This window comes from Procambarus clarkii, chromosome 81, assembly GCF_040958095.1.
Source record: "Procambarus clarkii isolate CNS0578487 chromosome 81, FALCON_Pclarkii_2.0, whole genome shotgun sequence".
In the NCBI taxonomy this organism is placed as follows: Eukaryota; Metazoa; Arthropoda; class Malacostraca; order Decapoda; family Cambaridae; genus Procambarus; species Procambarus clarkii.
In genome coordinates this window covers 3,321,987-3,344,570 of record NC_091230.1, presented here as the reverse complement: position 1 = coordinate 3,344,570, position 22,584 = coordinate 3,321,987, and the positions used below count along the sequence as shown (strand labels likewise).

The 22,584-nt window shown below is 48.0% G+C and overlaps 1 protein-coding gene across 6 annotated transcripts in view; it reads right to left on the bottom strand.

Moving 5' to 3' along the window:
- Positions 1 to 22,584, bottom strand: part of IKKepsilon (I-kappaB kinase epsilon) — a 395,291-nt gene that overhangs the window by 170,167 nt on the left and 202,540 nt on the right. For all 6 annotated transcript variants that reach the window (XM_069315600.1, XM_045766596.2, XM_069315599.1 and 3 more), the window contains 2 exons: positions 13,338 to 13,517; positions 7,567 to 7,772 (listed from right to left, as the gene is read on the bottom strand). In XM_069315600.1, the coding sequence (XP_069171701.1) occupies positions 7,567 to 7,772; positions 13,338 to 13,517 (386 nt within the window). The remainder of the gene's footprint in view (positions 1 to 7,566; positions 7,773 to 13,337; positions 13,518 to 22,584) is intronic.

Sequence of the window (22,584 nt, the reverse complement as noted above, 5' to 3'; positions counted from 1 at the left end):
GGCACTTCAAGAACAAGAGGTCATAGATTTAAACTAGCTAAACACAGATGCCGAAGAAATATAAGAAAATTCACCTTCGCAAATAGAGTGGTAGACGGTTGGAACAAGTTAAGTGAGAAGGTGGTGGAGGCCAAGACCGTCAGTAGTTTCAAAGCGTTATATGACAAAGAGTGCTGGGAAGACGGGACACCACGAGCGTAGCTCTCATCCTGTAACTACACTTAGGTAATTACCTGTTGATAGACGGGACCAAAGAGCCAGAGCTCAACCCCCGCAAGCACAACTAGGTGAGGACATATATTGTAAAAGTACAAGTTGCTGACTAGTGGGCAGAGAGCACCACGCCGGCCAGGCAAAGAAGGCACAAAACTGCATCAACAGGCCCACCTTGACAGCAAAACTGCAAAGGCCCAGCACGACCACAACATGTGCCAAGACCCAAAAAGATCAGTGTGCAAGCCAGGAAGACCCCAGAACCCCAGAAGGCAGAACCGGGTCACACGAGGAACCAAAGTCCCCTGAACCCACAAAAGGGGGCCCAAGAGGAAGAAACCTCCAGAACGAAACCAAGGAACCCAAAGGAACCTAGAATCGAACCAGGGGGAGCCCAAACCACCACATTTTGCCGGCGGAGAACACCACTGAAAGGCAAAGCACAGCCCCCAGCAGAACCCCCTGGGAAAATGGTCCCAGCAGACCGAAAACCGAGGGACAAGGTGTGGGAGCAAGCATACCAGCCAGGGGCACTGAGCCTAAACCCAAAGGCTCAGACCCAAAACAGAAAAATTGGAAAAACCCGGTGTAAAATCAACACCCAAACGTTCCCAGAGGAACAGGCAACGGCATGAAAACACCAGAAAAGCAAAGAAACGACAACAGGAGAACAAAAACCCTGAAAAAAAAATTGAAAACTCACCCGAGACGCTCGCTCACACACCCAGTAGCATGTAAACAAACCGCAACGCAACCGCAACCTGGTGGCCACGCCGGGAAACTGTCAGACGAAATGGCCGCCAGCAGGGGCTGTGACTGACGCTAAATACACAAAAACACACCAGCAAATGTGGGAAGCTAGCAGACTGGAGGGGCGAAAAACACCGCCCAACAGCATAAAAACCCCGGCAGGGGCAAAACCCCAGAACTGCTAGCAGGCATCCCCCACAGCCCCGGGAACCAACAACAGAGGCCCCGGGGCAGAGCCGTCCTCCAAGCCCTCCGCCCTTAAAGAAAACCAAGAGTCCATGGGAAAGGCAACAAGAAAGGGCCGCTGGTAAGACCCAGAAGCCTTGGCAGGAGGCACAGGCTCAAACCTCCGTCCCCAACCCGAACGGGGCAGCCCCTGAAAACCGCCGAGTCTCTGCCACAACTAAACCCCGCCCCGACCCCGAAACCTGCAGACGGTCCGGAGCCGGGAACATGGAGGGAAAGGGGCGAACAGCACCTAACCAAACGGGGCGGCCACGGGGCATTTGAGTGGGAAACCAACCTAGCATGTCGCAGCAACCTAACCTAGCTTGCAACACGGATGCCGCCTGTACTCTGAACAGTAATAACATCAGGAGAGTACTGGAGAACAAGCAGAGAATCTCTCGCAAGACTCCGGGTCAAGGTGTCAGTGACCCAACAGGCAGCATGACGGAGGTAAAAATGGCGACTGTCACCCGGAGACAAGAGAACAGCAACCAACGATCCCGTACAAGACGGGTTGGAACCCGGAAGACACATTCCATGGTCCCCCGAGCCCAGACAGGGATTTCCAGGACCCGTAGGGTAACAACTACGGGAAGCCCAGGCAAGGTGTTGCTAACCGGTTAAGAAACCCAAACATAACAAGAGGGTAGATTATAGCACTGAAAACCCCTGAGACGTGTACAATCACGGGGGCCTAGCAGAGGGCCGCCAAACACTACCAGTGGAACTAACCACCTTAGGCAGACCCCAACCAGGCAAGAAAAATTAAAAACAAAAGAAAAACCCCGCAGAAGTACACCGTCTTCAGAGGCAACAAAAACCGGCCGCCGCTTAGGTGGTAGGCTGTGCAACACCTTGACGCTCTAACCAGCACAATACCAATCCCTACCCAGGACCAAACAAGGGCCCCAAGCCCCAGCTGGCCCCAAGGGCAAGGCAAATGCCGAGCAGCAAGAACCTCTACGGGAATGGTTCCCGAACGCCCCAGGGAAGATAACCCTGTTACGCAAGGGCAGTACTCACAGGGCGCTTAGGGAAGTCAGCCACTAAGCACATGCAGCCCCAGCACTGATGCGGTACTCCTGGCCACCGCACAACACAACACACGGCAGTGAACGCCACACAAGGCAAACACCGCCTAGGAAACTGAGGCCAGAGAAGCGTCAATCCCGGTTGACATTAGCGAACGAACTGAAGCTTGGCAGCCGGCGCGGTAGGTCCTCCCCTCCCCCTCCCGGGGAGGGGAGGGCTTCGCGGACGATCGGCGCGGCAGTAAAGTGTGATGTTTGCTTGTTTCCTTGTGATTGTAGCGAGTTTCTACCTCTCTGTTCGGTTTTTGTTTTAGTTTTTTACCATGTGGGGTTTGTTTTGTTATGCCTACCTTTCTGGGTGCCTAACCCCAGTCGATGGCAGATAAGGAAAACCCCAACCACAAGGGGTTTTCCAGGGCCATTGCTCCCTGAAACCTCTCTGAAGGGGCCAGGTTCTGGCGCTGGTCCCTGGTAGGTCTGAACTCCTTAGCTAATGTCCCAGTCTAATATAACATACATTAGCCCGATAAGCTCCAGGGAGCCGTAGGGGCTCCCCACAGAAATACTTGTTTTAGAACTGATTTATTAATTTTATTATTTCGAAGCCGTAGGTCACTGAACTATGAGGATGAAATCGAACAAAACAAGCATGGTGTTGTGTGCACACGGATTAGACCTGTTCTTCGCGATGGACTTGTGATCCGCCAATAACATGCATAATTTCTCAAATAGCAGATATCTATCATATTACAGTATATTTTTGGTTTTATTTAGTTTAGTTTAATTAGGATAATAAAGTTATTAAAACACCAGTTTTAGAAATGATTTATTAATCTGAAACGTTCAAAGTCATGGGTTACTGAACTATGACAACATAGACGAAAGTGAGTGAAACCTCACTGTAAAGTGAGGTTTCAGTACAGTATTCATTTATCTGTCCACCCTCACTCATCTTGTTTCATCACAGGAAATGTATATAAGAAGATTTCAACACATTAGCTAGCTATTCACGCTTCAGCCTTTAAATTAATTTACAAAGATACGTGTGCCACAAATCAGTGAACGAAAACCAAAATCATTGAAACTCAGTCGTTCAGTTGTCTGGCCCACTCTGGCTGGTGTTTGGTTAATATGCTTTACTTGTTGTGTGAACCATATTGGCTTGTATTTGGTTCATGTGGTCCACTTGTTGTGTGGTCCATTTGTGTGATCCAACTTGTCTTATGAAAGAATTATTAATTGTAGATAGAATGAGACAGTTTTCACCACTCTGTGAACTCTGTCTGAACATTGTAAGCTTGTGGACCACTTGTGGTCCACTTGTGGTCCACTTGTGTGGCCCACATGTGTGGTCCACTTGTGTGATCCAACCTTTATATGAAGGAATTATTAATAGTAACCTGTGATGGAATGGGAATGTTTTCCACCACTCTGTGAACTCTGTCCCAACATCGTAAGTTTGTGGATCACTTGTGGACCACTTGTGCGGACCACTTGTGTAGTCCACTTGTGTGGTCCACTTGTGTGGTCCACTTGTGTGGTCCACTTGTGTGATCGAACTTGTCATATAAGCGAATTATTAATTGTAATCTGTGATAGAATGGGAAGGTTTTTCACCAGTCGGTGAACTCTGTCTCGATATCGTAAGCAAATCCGAACATCCCCTGCTTCAACGAATCATTGTTCGTCGAACCGGGTGAGTAAATCCGTCCTGAAAAGTGTGAGAACTAGCTGGAGATTCGTTGAATCGAGCTTGTACTGTATACAAATTAGTGCTCATTTACGGGTAACTTTAGGCTTTTCTGCAGGGAGGCACACCAGGCTTTTGTACATTATATTCATACACATCTGTAGGGAATTTAATTGCGAACACAATGATACCAAAACGAGCAATGTAGCACGAGAATTAAGGTGAGAAAAATGGAACGCGTATACACATTTTACTGACTTTGTGCGCTCACGGGTAACTTTTGCCGACTTTAGGCTTTGCTGTTGGGAGTCACGCCAGGCTTTTGGACATTATATTCATGCACACCTGTAGTGAATTTAATTGTGAACACAATGATACCAAAATGAATGACGTGGTACGAGAATTAAGGTGAGAAAACTTAATCGAGTACACACATTTAGGCGTTGCCGTGCGCTTGCCCGCACGCTCGCCCACACATTGGGTGCATGACCTCTAAGCTGGCAGCGCGCCTGTCGGGAGCGCGATAGTGTTAAGACACTAGCTCATCATATATGTAAGTTGCTTAGCTTCAAAGCTGTTCTTTTAATCGGTCTCAAACCCATTATGATATGACAATATACATTACAATTTGTAACTAGCTTATGAAGACTAACTTGCTTAACTAAATGAATAGTGGGATTCAGTCCCTAAGCCCATAATGTACCTCTGTAACCCTTTCCATTACTGACCATAGAATGGGTATGGGGTGCATAATAAATAAATGAACTAAACTAACTGATAAAGGAAATTTGTAAGGGAAGGACTTGTTATATAAAACAGTGTAGAAAAAGATCATACATAAAATAGAACAGAAAAGGGTTTCTATGAGTCAGTACTAGGGAATACAGAGTACTTTTCACAATAAATAAGATTACAGAAGTTCCTTATGATGAAAATCTGAATCTTGTCTTCTTAAGAACTTAAAGTAACTTAACTAAAATTTATGTATCTAAACATTAGTAACTAAATCCAAATCTTGCTAGTAAAATGTTAATTTAAAATTGAGTAAATAAAATTCTTTAAAAACATCTACAGTACAGGGTGTTTCAGAAAAATTTATATAATTTTGCAATCTAATAAAACTTGACCAATTTTTCTTCAAATGATCTCAAATTTAAACAGCATTTGTAGAAACAACTCAAACTTTTATGTTTAGTGTTTTTTCTTTTCAGGTATAGAAATGCTATTCACTGGAAAAAAAAGGAGTTGTGTGTTAGAGTATGCTTGTACACAGTCAAGCAAGACTGTGCAGCATGCATTTGTGAGAGAATTCACTAAAAATGCCCCCAACTGCAATGCCGATTTGGACATGGCACAAAAAGTTCAAGGAGGAAGGCTGACTGTGCAGGGCAAAAGAATCTGGACGACCACCAGTATCGGAAGAGATGGTTACGCAGGTTCAGGAAACATTTTAGAAAAGCCACTGGAAAGCCAAAAGAAGAGCCAGTCTGGAAATCCAGATTCCTCCAATGAGGAACCTGGGTTTTAACACACCAAACTGGTGTTGTGGTGTGTCACAAGGAAACACTTGCTAATGACACCCTACACTGCAGCTCGTTTAGGCCTTAAAGACAGATGACAAGCAAAACTGCAAGCAATTCTGTGTCGATATCTATGAGAAACTTGAAGAAGACGAGTTTGAACAATGTCTTTTTTTCAGTGATGAGGCCACACTTCATAGGAATGGTAAGTCAACAAGCATAATGTTTACATTTGGGGCAAAGAAAATCCCCATGCCACAGTTGAGCACACGAGGGAAGCACCAAAAGTGAATGTGCCTTATGCCATCTCCAAGAATCATCTTCATGGGCCTGCTTGATGGGGTTCATGGCCAGGTGCTTGATAGGGTTCTGAGAGTTCTTATACTAGGTCAGGCTTGACTTGTGGGACCTTGGTCCAACAGGCTGTTGCTTGGAGTGACCCGCAGGCCCACATATCAACCACAGCCAGGTTGGTCTGGCACTTCTTGAAGAAAACTATTTAGTTTTCTCTTAGAAATGTCCACGATTGTTACGGCAATATTTCATACGGTGGAACCTCAGTTGACGAGTGCCTCTTTATGAATTTTTCGGTACGCAAGATCAATTTCCTCATCAAATCTGACTCAGTATTCGAGGTTTGCTTCAGTTGTCGAGTTTGTTGATACATGTATGGTTCGATGAGTGTGTTGTTCAGCTGGGCACGGGGCAAGGTGCACTCAGTTTACCAGTGTATCCCGCCTGGTGACGACAGAGCTAGAATTCTTTGTAAAGAATTTAATTGTTTTTAATTACAATTGTTTTAATTGTAATGCTTTTATGGTTTCTGAACATCAGAGTTGTTATTATATGTATTTATATGCATAAAGCCATGGGTCCCAAGAAAGTCAGTGGTAAAGTTCAACCTGAGAAAATAGTTGAGGATGATGATAGTGAATGAATGTGATGTCTCACTACAAACAAGTGTTAAAATGGAGGGAAAAACAAGTGTCTTTAGATAGATTCTTAATAAGACAAGCAAGCAGTGAGCCCATAACCAGGTCCTAGTGGTATGCCTGCAAAAGAGAGAGAGAGAGAGTACCCCCAGAAATGTCATCACTCCCTGATTTTATAATGGAAGGGGACTCCCCTTCCAAACACTAACACCTCTCCTCCTCCCCTTCCCTCTCTTCATCTTCCATACCCCAACAAGAGTCCTCAATAAAGGTAAGGTACTTATGAGAATTATTCTGAATAAAATGTATTTTTAAGTTAATATTTTTGGGTGTGTGGAATGAATTAATTTAATTTACATTATTTTTATGGGAAAATTTGTTTCGTTTTCATATTTTCGGCGTACAAACCGTCTCTTGGAACGGATTAAATTCGTAAACGAAGGCCCCCACTGTACTTGCTGGGATTATGTTGAACAACCAAGGACCTTTGATGTTTATACAGTGTTCTCTGATTGTGCCTATAGCACACCCGTTTTTCTTGGGAGGGAAATGTGACTGACGATGTTTATCGCACATGCATCAGAACTAGCTAATTGATGAGCTCATTGCAAATGAACATAAAAACTTCATTTTTCAATAGCACAGGGCTCCACTTCACTGGAAGCTCATTGTGCAGGTTTATCTCAATAAGAATCTGCTAGGAAGATGAATCAGGAGTGCTGGTGAAGAAGACAATGTGCTGTTTAAATGTTCACCACATTCACCTAACCGGACATCTTGCGATTTTTTTCTCTGGGGGCAATGTGAAGGGACTGGTCTATGTCCCCTTCTTCCTACAAGCTTAGAGACCCGTCAGCAGAGCATCACTGGTGCACTGCAGACTGTTACCCAAGGAATGCTGCGGGATGTTTGGCAGGAGCTGGACTACCCACTTGATGTATGTCGGGTCACAAGCAATGCGCATATTAAACACCTGTGAAATCGTTCATGAAATTCACATGCCTTTGAATTTTTCATTCAAATTTTGACAAATAAATCTTATTTTGATCACCATAAAACTAAATAGGCCTAATTTCCCTAGACTATGTAGTTACTCAGATATTTATATCGCAAATGATATAAATTTCTTTTAAACACCCTGTATACTGAATTGAAATTTCAAATCATTTCTTGCATGCATATATTGAGAGCAGAGCATCTACCTGGTGATTCTGGCAGAGTAAGAGTAACATCGTCATCTTGTTTTGAGAAGAGAACAATTGGTGTCCTGGGAGAAGTTGATGGGTAGGATGATGCAGGCTGGTCTAAGGCCACAACGTCATTCAAGTGCTTGCTATCATATAGCAACAACTGGTTATCTGGGTTCATGTCTGTCTGCTCACAGATCAAATACTGTAATTCTTCATATCTGAAATATATTACACTTTTACAAAGAGAACTGCCATACCTGAATAGTCAAAACTTATGCAGTGTACCGACTCCTTCTTTGGCCAATACTGTAATGAGGTTTCTTAGCTGCACTGGAGAAACAGGAAAAAAAAGATACAAGAAATATAGAGAAAAGTATAATAAACTGAACATAAAAAAACAGCATTTAATGAAATGAAATGCCAATTTCCAGGTAAGCCCCAGAGGCACCTTAAAGCTATCACACATTAATCAGTGCCATACTATCAGGTGCCATTATTTGCAGAGTTCTATTGGTCTACCGGGAAAAATGAGCCAGAACCTGACCACCTCAGAGAGGTGCAAGTGAAAACTCTACAATTAAAGCTTAACCGTACTTGCCACAACCAGAGAAGCACCCAGAAAGATAGGCAAACCAAAACAAACTACTGCATTTTTAAAAATGAGAGAGCCTCACAGCATCAAAATTGTCAAAAGAACGTAACATAGAACTTTTCGTTCTATGTTACGATTTGCCTGAGTTTTGTACGTGGTTTCTGCTTTTATATTTTCATTTTTTCCGTAGCACATGAGCTGGAACTTATCTTCGTTAAACACCATATTATTTTCTGTAGCCATAGAAAGACCTGATTTACATCTGATTGGAGATTTGCTGTGTCCTCTATGTTGCCTACTCTCATGAAGATCCTAGTGTCATCTGCAAAGAATGATACAGTGCTATAGATTGTGCCCTTGTCTATGTCCGATACGAGAATGAGAAAAAGTACTGGAGCAAGCACAGTACCCTGGGGGACCGAGCTCTTCATGTTTGATGGGCTGGATTTAATTTTGTTGACTATTAAACATTGGGTCCTGTTAGTCAGGAAATTGTAGATCCATCTGCCGATTTTTCAGGTAATTCCTTTTGAATGCGTTTTATGTGCAATAACACAATGGTCACATTTGTCAAAGGCTTTTGCGAAATCTGTGTAAATTACATCAGCATTTTGTTTGTCTTCCATGGCATCTAATGCCATGTCATAGTGGTCCAGCAACTGTGACAGGCAAGAGCGCCCTGTTCTGAAACCATGTTGTCCGGGGTTATGGAGATGCTGTGATTCCATGTATTTTGTGATCTTACTTCTTAGCACTCTCAAAATTGTTTATGATGTGCGATGTTAGTGCTATCGGTCTATAATTTTTTGCCTCTGCCTTATTTCCTCCTTTATAGAGTGGTGCTATCTCTGCTGTTTTTAGTATGTCAGGGATAACACCAGTATCTAGGCTTTGTCTCCAAAGAATGTGAAGGGCCTGCCATAGTGGTTCTTTACAGTTCTTGATGAATATGGAGTTCCAAGAATCCGGGCTTGGTGCAGAGTGCATAGGCATACTGTTTATGGCTTCTTCAAAATCCAGTGGGGATAGGGTGATGGCTGATATATGATTTGATGTTGGTATCATATCCATGAAAAATTCATTTGGGTTATCAATCTTTAGTGTGTTTAGTGGCTTGTTGAAAACAGAGTCGCACTGCTTCCTCAATAACTTGCTCATTTCTTTGTTGTCATCGGTGAAAGTTCTATCTCCCTTTCGCAGGGGCCCGATACTAGATGTGGTTTTTTATCTTTATTTTGCATAGGAGAAAAAATATTTTGGATTTCTCGCTTCACTGATGGCCTTTTGCTCTCTTTGCCTCTCCTGGGTTTTGTATGATTGTATTTGAGTTCAATTGTTTCTATTTCTCTACTTAACCTTCTTCGCTGTTCTTGAGATAGGGTGCGAATCTCAAGTTGTTCGACGATTCGTTTTCTTCGCCTATAGTGGGAACGATGTTCCCATTCCAATCTGCATCTCTTCCTCTTTTTATTTCTTTAGGGTATGCGGTTTGAACATATTTCTAGTACTACTGAGCTAATTTTTTCCAGGCACTGGTTCTGGTTTGCATTTTCTAGCTGTTCTTCCCAATTTATTTCTGTGAAGTCCTTGTTTCTTTGCTCCAAGTTTATCTGTTTATTATTGAAGTTGAATTTGCTGAAATCTCCTCCACCGGGAATCGGGACTGGCTTTGAAGGTCTATTCCCCATGGTTGTCATAACTTTAATTAAGTTGTGATCTGAGTAACAGGTATTTGTAATCATTATGTTCCTGATCAATTCATCATTATTGGTGAAAATGAGGACCAGCGTGTTCTCCGTCCTAGTTGGTTCTACTATTTGCTGGTTTAAGGCAAACCTGTCACACATCCGTAGCAGGTCACTTGCATGTGCCTGTTCATTTAGGCTACTTCCTGGTATTCTTTCTGATATAACTGTATTAGCCAGGTGCTTCCATTTCAGGTGCCGTAGGTTGAAGTCCCCAAGCAGGATGATGTTCGGGGCTGGATTTGTGAGGTTTTCCAAGCAGTGTTCTATTTTCATTAGTTGGCCTATAAATTGCTGATGATTTGCCTCCGGTGACTTATATACAAGGACAATAACTACATTTAAAATCTCTATTTTGATTATCAGCACTTTCACCATATCATTTGAGGTGTTTAGCAGCTCAGTAGAGATGAGTGTGTCTTTAATGTAGAGGCTGACCCCACCCTGTAGCCTGTGTTTCCTATCACATCTGAAGAGATTGTACTCTGAGATCCATATTTCACCATCATGGTAGTCCTTGGTGTGAGTTTCCATTAGGGCTGCAAACACTGCATTTGCCTCATGAAGGAGACCATCTATAAAAAGAACTTTGTTGGATTTGTGTGTTTTTATACCCTGGATGTTGGCAAATATAAATGATGTCATTGTGTTAGTGGAAGTGATAGATGTTTTACTTGGTGTTAATATCTGAGGCTCTGGTAGGTGTTAATATCTGAGGCTCTGGTAGGGAGGCCACTGTGTTTGCATCCTCTCTAGCATTTGACCGAGATGATGATAGAGTCTGGTCATTTTTAGCCATTCTTCTCCTCTTTCTCTTACATAAAATCCTCCCGGTCGATGGAGTTGTGGCTGTTTTCATAGTGGCGGTCTGTCGGTTTTATTCCCCTGGTACCTCTTATATGAAAAGCTGGACATTCAGCATTGAAGCACTCTTTCCTGTCAAGAGATCTTGCAAATTTCTAGGTGAAATAATTCACAGCTTTTGTTACATTTACCTGTACTGAGGAGGTTTCTGCACTATCTAGAGTGATCGTACTTACATGTTCCATTTCCCGATATCCCATGCTTACATGTACCCTATTTGTAATACCAACAGATTCTGGGTCCTTGTTTTGTTTGTTTCCATTTGCCAGAACCCCGCTCTGCTCAGGCGTCCCCCGACTCCGCGCTCTGCTCAGGCGTCCCCCGACTCCGCGCTCTGCTCAGGCGTCCCCCGACTCCGCGCTCTGCTCAGGCGTCCCCCGACTCCGCGCTCTGCTCAGGCGTCCCCCGACTCCGCGCTCTGCTCAGGCGTCCCCCGACTCCGCGCTCTGCTCAGGCGTCCCCCGACTCCGCGCTCTGCTCAGGCGTCCCCCGACTCCGCGCTCTGCTCAGGCGTCCCCCGACTCCGCGCTCTGCTCAGGCGTCCCCCGACTCCGCGCTCTGCTCAGGCGTCCCCCGACTCCGCGCTCTGCTCAGGCGTCCCCCGACTCCGCGCTCTGCTCAGGCGTCCCCCGACTCCGCGCTCTGCTCAGGCGTCCCCCGACTCCGCGCTCTGCTCAGGCGTCCCCCGACTCCGCGCTCTGCTCAGGCGTCCCCCGACTCCGCGCTCTGCTCAGGCGTCCCCCGACTCCGCGCTCTGCTCAGGCGTCCCCCGACTCCGCGCTCTGCTCAGGCGTCCCCCGACTCCGCGCTCTGCTCAGGCGTCCCCCGACTCCGCGCTCTGCTCAGGCGTCCCCCGACTCCGCGCTCTGCTCAGGCGTCCCCCGACTCCGCGCTCTGCTCAGGCGTCCCCCGACTCCGCGCTCTGCTCAGGCGTCCCCCGACTCCGCGCTCTGCTCAGGCGTCCCCCGACTCCGCGCTCTGCTCAGGCGTCCCCCGACTCTGATCAGCACAACCACCAGGAGGACCACCAACACAACCTAAGCTAGCTAAATAAGAAGCTAGGCAGACCTCCTCCATCAACAAAAGGCAAAAACACCTGAAAAAGAAACTAAAAGCCCGGAAGATACATAAACTGGCAGTCAGAGAAGCAGCGGCCGCTGTGTTGAAGTAAAGCAGGCTGCGCCAGCCAAGATGCGCCCCACCCAACCAGAAACCCTTCCCCACTTCGGGCAAGACGGAAAGCCCAAGAACCCCGACGTACCCCAAGGGTGAAGACAACCTCAAGCGACGAAGTCCTCAAATGGGAAGCGAGTCCCAAACGCCCTAGGGAAGATAACCCTTAAACACAAGGACAGTACTTACGGAGCACCTAGGGGATGATAGTCCTAAGTGCATACTGCTCCGTGTACAAGACAACACCTGGCAACCACACCACACACATTGCTGGTACAGGGCAAAATCAAAAACAGGAGCTTGAAGCCAGAGGTCACTGATCTGACCACCAGCACATCAATTCAAGAACTGGAGTGGTGGGCTGCTGGCTCCAGTGAGCCGATTCCCTCTAACTTGAAACAGTGGGGTTTGCTTACGATCTGACTGACCAGTAGCAGTACAAACTGTACCAGTATATACAGTATTAGCAAAAGAACCGAGGTGGAGAGTCGACTGAGGACTTAAGCCAGGTCACATGGTGGCGATAATCGGTTATGACAAGTTTCGAGCTAGTTGAAGTGAATCTCTTGTTCTTTGTGAATCATTTGCAGAGTTTTTTGGCAATTTTGAGGCTTTGTTTTTTGTGAACCCTCCAGTTGTAAATAAATCTTCGCTGACACTCTGGAGGCTTTTTCCGGTGTCAGGTGGAGGATTATCACCTGCTCCCTGTGCCTCTGTGAAGGGAAACCAGGTTCTGGCTCTGGTAGGCCAAACAGAACTTCCGTGATTAATGTGACCCTAGTATGTAGCAATCTTGGCAAAATAACTTCAAGGAACCACTGGAGTCTCCCTCCAGAAAAACACATGTGAAGCATTTACTTAACCCTTTGCCCCCAGCACATTCAACAAAATATATTGAGAATGAATGACATGTTATTTTACTAAAGATTAGGTCCCATGCTGACCAGTGAAGCTCAACAAGCATGGGAGCCAGAGATGAAAGTCAGATGGGATTGCTGACTCCCATCCGTGGATCTGGTCACTGCTGTCAACTACTATTTGGTTGCAAGCAGTAACAAAGCAATTTTTGGTTGTCTCTTTGATCTCAAGTGTTGATTAGCAGAGAAGTTTGAGTATTGGGGATGGTATCACCTGACAGTTACTTGGGGCTGGATTGTGAATTCTCCAGCACTATCTCCTATTCCTCATGAAAGGCCTGGCTGGAAAGATGTAGAAATAGTCCTACTGTGTTAGGGTTGGGCATGGACCCTGGTCACAAACCCCAATGTCCATGAGGGAGCAAGATATTATCTAAAGAAGAGGCTGAGGAGTCAAGCTCAGAAATATTACAGAATCAAACAAACAACAAATCAGAATACATCAAACAACACAGTAGAGAATAAGTGACACTATGATACAAATGCTCATACCTGTGCTCTGGATCCATGTATATTGTCAGTGGCTGAACTTTATTGACTAGGAACACATGTGCCACTTTCCTGCCAAGTATCATTGTAACCTCTTGAAAAAATCTTTCAAAGTTCCACATTCTTTGAGGATCCACTTCTAGTAGTCCTGCCAGCAAGGGAGTTACCAGCTTTCGTAGACCCCTGATGTAAAAAAATATATAGGTGAATATGTATGAAATTATTATGTAAATTAAGAAAAACCAGCACTGAATGCAATGAAGCTTATCTTTCTGGCGAGTCCTCAGTGGCTCTTAGTTGCTAGCTGCTTTGGAAGCTCTTAACACCCAACCTGTCCTCTTAAAAAGAACGTCGCTTTTGGCCGTTTGCCCGTATGGCTGAATATGGACATAATTTGAAAATGACAAAAAATTAATATAAATTTTGGATTTTTTTTTTCAACAACAGTAAGTTAAGGGTCCTCTGATAGGTTAGGTGGGCAGGAAATTCTCATAAAGTTTCAAAACGGTATGAAAAACGTTATTTTGAAAGAATCCTCTTTTAAGCTTGCCGAGTAAGCCGGATGACTCAAACAGAAAACGGAACAGTACATCACTTTTCCGAGTCGATTTCATTTCAAATTACGTCCAAATTTGGCCATAGTGCGCATACGAGCAAAAAACCAGCGTTGAATGTAATGAAACGCCATTTTCTGGGCGAGTCCCGGAGGCTCCCGGGAGCTATCCATGGCTGATATGGATACCCTAACTATTTTGCATCAGTCGATGTGGGTGGAGTTCTAGGCCTACCTGGGACCACGAGCCAGAACCTGGCCCCCTCAGAGAGGCACGGGGAGCAATGGCCCATAGAATTGCACATGTGATTTGGAGCATTCTATATCTGCCATCGATCGGGACAGGCACCCAGAAAGGTAAGCGCCACAAAACAAACCCTTATTCTGGTTAACAACAAAAATCGCCAAACGAGTGGACAGAACTCCCCTAGAAAAACAAACTAACAAGCATGACGTCACATGAGCTGCGCCGCATGTCTGCACAGCTCCCCCCTCCCCGGGAGGGGGAAGGGGGAGCCCCAGACCCTCGCGCCGGCGATCCCCGCCCCAGTTCTGAGGCTGGATATCAAAACCGTGAAAAAAAACGCCAACCGGAGGGCAGGAGGGTGCCAGGGAGCCTCCGGGACTCACCCAGAAAATGGCGTTTCATTACATTCAACGCTGGTTTTCTGGGGGAAGACCCTACGGTTCCCCAGAGCTACTTCACCAAAAGACTACCTTAGAAAACAAGGGGACATACCCGGGAGGCAGTCGGTGCCCCACTCCTCAACACGAAGTCGAGACAACAACCCAAGGACCTCTCTGGAAAGCAGCAGGCACATCATTCGCCAGAAAAAGGGAGAACGGCTGCAGATGAAGAAACCTATGACCACGACCATAGGAGCCAAAAACCACTGTGCCTGAGAAGAGCATGAAGCTCTGCCACACGACCCCCAGAGGCCAATGCCAACATAATAAGAGAGCCGAAGCAAAGCAAACCTGAACCGAAGGAGCCACAACAACCAAAGAGAAGAAAAACAGGAGAGCACCCTGTCCAAAGACCAGGACGGCACAGGCAGTGCATGAGCAGGCCGGAGGTGAAACAACACACGAGACAGCTTGCGAAACTGCACAGAAGGAACATCGATACCGAAAGCTAGCAGCAGAAACCAAAGTGCCAGACCCAGGAACGGCCCCAAGCGCCTCTACATCCTCCGCAAGCCAATCCTATGACAGCCCCAGGAGGGAAAAGAAACGCAGGATCAAAACCAAAATGCCACAAGCGTGCAAGTCCACCACCACAAGTGTAGCCGACAGGGAAGGAACCCGCGTAAGGAGCTGCCCCGCACCAACATCCCGCAGAAGCGAAAGGAGGCAGGAGCGAAAAGACACTCATTAAGAGGAGCAAAATCGCCCCCAGGAAAACGAGCAGCGCCGAGACAGCGCTAAGAGAAGAGATATGAACAAAAGAACAAGAAGGCCAACCACTCAGAAGCTGCCTGGAATAGGACCCACAAGCCCTAGAAAGGACCGGAGGGAAGCTCAACCGAACAACGACAGACGTAACAGAAAACGGGAAGGAGCAAAACTGTCCCGAACCTTCGAGAACAAAAATAAGCAAACACAAAGGACGAAGGCACAAAAACCCAGTCGCACCCGAGACCAAAAGTCATGCAGAACCCCAAGAAGAGGGGGACATGACGGAGAAGGCCCATCCTGGAAAAAAGGGGCGAAGACCTGTAGAAAAGCACCCACCAACAGGACGGAAGCAACGGGCATAATGGACAAGGAAACCGAGCCCAGGGATGGGCCGACGCCCAAAAAGCATGTGTGGAGAGAGGGAACGGGAAAAACCCCACTCCACAAAACCGCAAGCCCAGCCCAGAGGGGTAGAAAAACCCTGGCGGGGACCAACGGGGCTTTAGGCCCTTCACGTTAGCCCCAGCCCAGTCCCGGGAATCCACCGTGCAGGCCCTGGGGCCGAGCTGTCCCCCCAAAGCCCCAGCATCAAGAAAAACCCCGGGGCTGCCATGAAAAACATGAAGGAAGGGAGCCCACAGGGCTCTGGAACTTGAACCGAAACCGGAGGATAGGTGAGGAGCGAGACGAAGACCCCAAGCTCATCCCCAGCCAACACAACAAGGCGAGGACAACGAGGACAGGACAGAGAATCCAAGGAACATGGTGTTACGGCCCTCTCGGGACGCAACGGGGTTCTCACTCTGATGTTGTTAGAGGAAGATATATGTATCCGTTCCCAAGCCAGTAGTGGCTATCAAGGGATGAGATCCGTGACGCAAGTAACTTAAAAGGGAGTAGGGAAAGAAAGTTAAGAACTTAATATTATAATTAACACCATCACCGTTTAAATATGTAAAATAAAAGAGTGCACAAGGGGGAGGGGTATTAACACTTAACAAGGGGATTATTCACAATGTAGTCTTCTGCTGAAGACTGGATCAAGAAGCTAGGTGCTGAGTCCGCGGTGCTTTCTTCGTGGCCTCAAGACGTGTCCTCTGAGAATGCCGAGCCTACCCTGGCCACAGGTCAGCCACAACACAGGTCCACTGGGGGCACCGTCGTGGAGGCCGTCAACCACACGTCCAGCTGGTCTGCTGGCAGGTACTGAGCCACCAAGGCTGGTACGGCCACTCCACGAACGATATAAGGGGTACGCCCTAGACAGGAGTCTCGTGTGATATCACCAATCACCCTCCTGTCCTCAATACCCCAGTGGATGATGGTCTCCAACAGTCGGTCCCGGGTAAATCCTTTCACTGCCACTCCACTGGCAGGCTAACACACCACAGTGTTCTTCCGGGGGGACGACGTCACAACAGCTGCAGCAAACTTCACAGTATGGAGACTGGCTGCCTCGGGTAGACTGACTCAACCTTCAACACAGTGGTCCCAGGTCGACTCTGTAAACAGACACGTCATCAATAACCGGGACACTAATACACCACACTTACAGGCTCGGGCACAAACGCCTGACGTATCCAGCCCATAGATGGCGCTGTCGTCGGAGCACCACCTCACCAGAGGTCAGGAGCGGCTGTGTTGTGAGCTGCACAGGACTGGAAACTGGCCCTTGTGGCCGATATTCGCCGTCCTCATCCGGTGTCGTCGTTCGTTTGGCGGGGGTTTCGGGAGCTGACCCACAGATGGCGTAGTTGTTACTGCTCCTTGCTCGGACGCTGGATCCGGGTTCGTAACACATGGAAAAACCAGGCCCGGCACAGCAAGACCGGCAAGGAAGGAGGGCCCCAGAGAGAGCACGGAAGGGCTGAACAAAATGCCACAACCAACCCCGACACGCAGCTGCAGTACCAAAACCACAGCAAAACGTCACCGCACTCCCCGAGGAGGTGACAGGGAAGATAAAGATTAATCGTAACACAAGTGGCACACAAGGGGACACAGGTGGAAACCGAGTACCCAACCGAGCCACAGGGACGGTAGAAGAAATTTGTGCAGTGTAACAGGCAATCGAAGGAACACATTAGGTAGCCCAACTTGGGCTGACCCCATACACAGCCCCAAGAGCAGAGACAAGAGCGCCCATGAAGCACAGAATCCGCTCGTCCGGCGAACGACAGGGAAGAGGTGGAAATAAAGAGCCAGAACCCAATCTTGCAAGCACAAGGAGGCGAGCACAAAACACCCTCGACACAGGAAAACATACCACCGAACAGGCACCCCCCCACCCTTGCACCGTGGAACAAGGTAGAGGCAGGGCCCCGAACTCAAGCAAGGTTAGACAAGCATAGGCGAGGGGCAGGATGAGTACAGGCAGGAGCCGCCTCGGAAGGACCAAGAGGCCACCCGCAGTCACCCGTGAACCGAGGAAGGAATCAGGTGGTGAGAACAAGAGCTGCCCTGTATGGGCCAATAGCCCTGCAGTAGGCACCTCGGTTGGTACGGTCCACATTCTCAAGTACGTATGTACACCCATTCCTACTTCCAAAAACAAAAACAGCGTCAGGACAAATTAGACGCCACACCGCACCAACTCACCTGCAGAACATAGGCACTGAAGGGCCATGACGCAAGCCTATGAGAACGTAGCTGCTGGAGGCGGCCAGGGCGCCCATGCTGGAGAGGAGGGGAGCGGCGAAGGAGGCTCCCCACCCTAAAATGCAGGGAAAAACTTCGCGACTTCCCCACAGCGACACTCCAGAACACCCCCAAACCATCAGGGGCACGGATTGGAGAAAGAAAAGAGCGAGAGGCGAAGCCCCACGAGAGAAAATGGATGCAGAACACCAACACGTGTGCACACCACCCGGAACCAAAACAAACTCCCACGGCGCATGCGCAGGACACGAAAGAAAAGTAGCCCAACAAGGCGAGAAGCAGCCCAACCGGTGACAAGCAGCCCAACCGGCGACAAGGAGCCCAACCAGCGACAAGGAGCCCAACCAGCGACAAGGAGCCCAAACGGCTACAAGGAGCCCAAACGGCTACAAGCAGCCCAACCGGCGACAAGGAGCCCAACCGGCGAGAAGCAGCCCAACCGGCGAGAAGCAGCCCAACCGGCGAGAAGCAGCCCAACCGGCGACAAGCAGCCCAAACTGCTACAAGGAGCGCAAACGGCGACAAAGGAGCTCCAACGGCGACAAAGGAGCTCCAACGGCGACAAAGGAGCTCCAACGTGTACAAAAGAGCCCAAACGGCTACAAGGAGCCCAAACGGCTACAAGGAGCCCAAACGGCTACAAGGAGCCCAACCGGCTACAAGGAACCCAACCTGTCCAGAACAGAAGGAACCAGTATGGAGGAAAACTCCGGGACACGCAGGAGGTAAGCCGCAAAGGCCAACAGCACCACAGGCGAAGAGATGCGGGTAGCCGAAAACCTCCTGAAGACGGAACCGAAGAAACCACAGGGACACGGAACCGAACCCGGGGAGGAGCAGAACCCAAGCCTAAATTGTACGCAGAAGGGGGAAAAGAAAACCCCACTCCTTACAACAGTAAGCCTCGCTCAGAAGGACGGAAATCCAGGCAGAGCGCAATGGAGCCCAAGGCCCCTAAGGCCGCTCCTCCCCAACCCCAGGAGCCTCTACACCAGGCCCCGGGGACGAGTTGACCTCCAAAGCCCTGGCCCCACACGAAAAAGCCGGGGCAGCCGAGAGAGCTGGAAGAGAAGGGGGCCCACTGGTCAGACCCCGGAGCATTGGCCGGAAGAACAGATTCGAATGCCTCCGCAGCTACCCCGGACGAGGCAACCCCCGAAACTGCCCAAGTCTCAGAACCTCTAACTCCGCCCCAACCCCGAAGCCTGCAGATGCGTAGGGGCCGGAAGCAGGAGGGGAAAAAACAAGGGGGGCGTGGAAGGAACCAAGACTGAAGCGACCAAAACCCCCAAGTCTGGGTCCCTACACAAAACAGGGCAGCATCGGGGCGTCCGGGGAAGCGACAAACCCGCGCGTGTTGCAACAACCTACCCCGCAACGCGCGAGCTGCCTGCACCCACGGGAATTCATCAGCAGACTGGGTGAATGGCGTCACGAACAAGCAACAAAGCTCGCAGGACTCAGGGTCGAATGTGTCACCGACCCAACAAGCAGCATGACGGAGGCAAAAACAAGGAGAGTCACCCTGAGACAAAGGGACAAAGCAACCCTCAACTCGCACAAAGCAAGAGGGGACGCAAGGGTCTCCACTATCGGACCTGAGAGCCCCCGGGGGGTTTCCCAGGGCCCCTAGACTGGATCTGCTAAGGGTTATCCCAGGCAGGGCACTGCTAACCGGCGCCCCAAACTACCAAGCAAAATGCTAAAGCTGAACCCACGGGACGTGTCCACTCGCGAGGGCAAAGCAGGGGGTGCCACCACACAAACGAACCTAATATAAGGGGGGGGGACACAAGGCAGACCCCCTACCAAGCAAAAACAAATATAAAAGAAAAACCACACAAGTGGACAACGTACCCAGAGGGAACAGAGCCGGCCGCTGTCATAGGTGAAAACTAGCTATGCAGTACCCTGCGCCCCACCAGTGCTATAACTACCACTCCCCCAAGGCGAACAAGGGAGGAAAACCTGCAAACACTCAGGGCGGCCAAACGCCAAGAAGCGAAAAGCCAACAGAGGTAGACCCAAGGTGACTTGTGGAAAGCAACCCCAAGCCCTAAGGGCAGGTACTTACAGGGCACTCAGGGAAGGTGACCCTAAGCACATGCAGCCCGAGTACCTGAGAATACTACTCCCAGCTCACACGACCACCGTAAGAACAGCACTGCAAACAAGTCACAGCACTGAGACAAGACCGGAGCTGGAGCCACACGACCATGCACTATCCCATCAGCCGAGGAACTGGGGCGGGGATCGCCGGCGTGGGGGTCTGGGGCTCCCCCTTCCCCCTCCCGGGAAGGGGGGAGCTACGCAGACATGCGGCGTGGCTTGTGTGACGTCATGCTTGTTAGTTCGTTTTTCTGGGGGAGTTCTGTCTATTCGTTTGTCGATTTTTGTTGTTAACCAGAATAGGGGTTTGTTTTGTGGCGCTTACCTTTCTGGGTGCCTGTCCCAGTCGATGGCAGATATAGAATGAACATAAGAAGAACATAAGAACAAAGGCAACTGTAGAAGGCCTATTGGCCCATACGAGGCAGCTCCTATTTATAACCACCCAATGCTCCAAATCACATGCGCAATTCTATGGGCCATTGCTCCCCGTACCTCTCTGAGGGGGCCAGGTTCTGGCTCGTGGTCCCCGGTAGGCTACCTACCTTGAGGCTACCTTGAGGTGCTTCCGGGGCTTAGTGTCCCCGCGGCCCGGTCGTCGACCAGGCCTCCTGGTTGCTGGACTGATCAACCAGGCTGTTAGACGCGGCTGCTCGCAGCCTGACGTATGAGTCACAGCCTGGTTGATCAGGTATCCTTTGGAGGTGCTTATCCAGTTCTCTCTTGAACACTGTGAAGGGTTTGCCAGTTATGCCCCTTATGTGTAGTGGAAGCGTGTTGAACACTCTCGGGCCTCTGATGTTGATAGAGTTCTCTCTCAGAGTACCTGTTGCACCTCTGCTTTTCAACGGGGGTATTCTGCACATCCTGCCATGTCTTCTGGTCTCATGTGGTGTTATTTCTGTGTGCAGGTTTGGGACCAGCCCCTCAATTATTTTCCACGTGTAAATTATTATGTATCTCTCCCGCCTGCGCTCAAGGGAGTACAGATTTAGGCTCTTTAGTCGGTCCCAGTAATTTAGATGTTTTACTGAGTGGATTCTAGCAGTAAAGGATCTCTGCACGCTCTCTAGGTCAGCAATTTCTCCAGCTTTGAAAGGGGCTGTCATTGTGCAGCAGTACTCCACTCTAGATAGCACAAGCGTTTTGAAAAGTATCATCATCGGTATAGCATCTCTAGTGTGAAAAGTTCTTGTTATCCAACCTGTCATTTTTCTTGCAGTTGTGACGGCTACTTTATTGTGTTCTTTAAAGGTAAGGTCTTCCGACATGAGTACACCCAGGTCCTTTACATTGCCTTTTCGTTCTATGTTATGATTTGCCTGCGTTTTGTACGTGGTTCCTGTTTTTATGTTTTCAATTTTTCCGTAGCGCATGAGCTGAAACTTATCCTCGTTGAATACCATATTATTTTCTGTAGCCCATAGAAAGACCTGATCAACATCTGATTGGAGGTTTGCCGTGTCCTCTATGTTGCCAACTCTCATGAAAATCCTAGTGTCATCTGCAAAGGATGATACAGTGCTATAGGTTGTGTTCTGGTCTATGTCCGATATGAGGATGAGAAAAAGTACTGGAGCAAGCACAGTACCCTGGGGGACTGAGCTCTTCACGGTTGATGGGCTGGATTTTATTTTGTTGACTATTACACATTGGGTTCTGTCAGTCAGGAAATTGTAGATCCATCTGCCTATTTTCCCGGTAATTCCTTTTGAACGCATTTTATGTGCAATAACACCATGGTCACATTTATCAAAAGCTTTTGCGAAATCTGTGTAAATTACATCTGCGTTTTGTTTGTCTTCCATAGCATCTAACGCCATATCATAGTGGTCCAGCAACTGCGACAGGCAAGAGCGCCCTGTTCTGAAACCATGTTGTCCGGGGTTATGGAGATGCTGTGATTCCATGTATTTTGTGATCTTACTTCTTAGCACTCTCTCAAAAATTTTTATGATGTGCGATGTTAGTGCTATAGGTCTGTAATTTTTTGCCTCTGCCTTATTTCCTCCTTTATGGAGTGGTGCTATCTCTGCTGTTTTTAGTATGTCAGGGATAACGCCAGTATCTAGGCTTTGTCTCCACAGAATGTGAAGGGCCTGCGATAGTGGTTTTTTACAGTTCTTGATGAATATGGAGTTCCAAGAATCCGGGCCTGGTGCAGAGTGCATAGGCATACTGTTTATGGCTTCTTCAAAATCTAGTGGGGATAGGGCGACGTCTGATATGTGATTTGATGTTGGTATCATATCCATGAAAAATTCATTTGGGTTATCAATCTTTAGTGCATTTAATGGCTCACTGAAAACAGAGTCGTACTGCTTCCTCAGTAACTCGCTCATTTCTTTGTTGTCATCTGTGAAAGTTCCATCTCCCTTTCGCAGGGGCCCGATACTAGATGTGGTTTTTGATCTTGATTTTGCATAGGAGAAAAAATATTTCGGATTTCTCTCTATTTCACTGATGGCCTTTTGCTCTCTTTGCCTCTCCTGGGTTTTGTATGATTCTTGTAGCTTGAGTTCAATTGTTTCT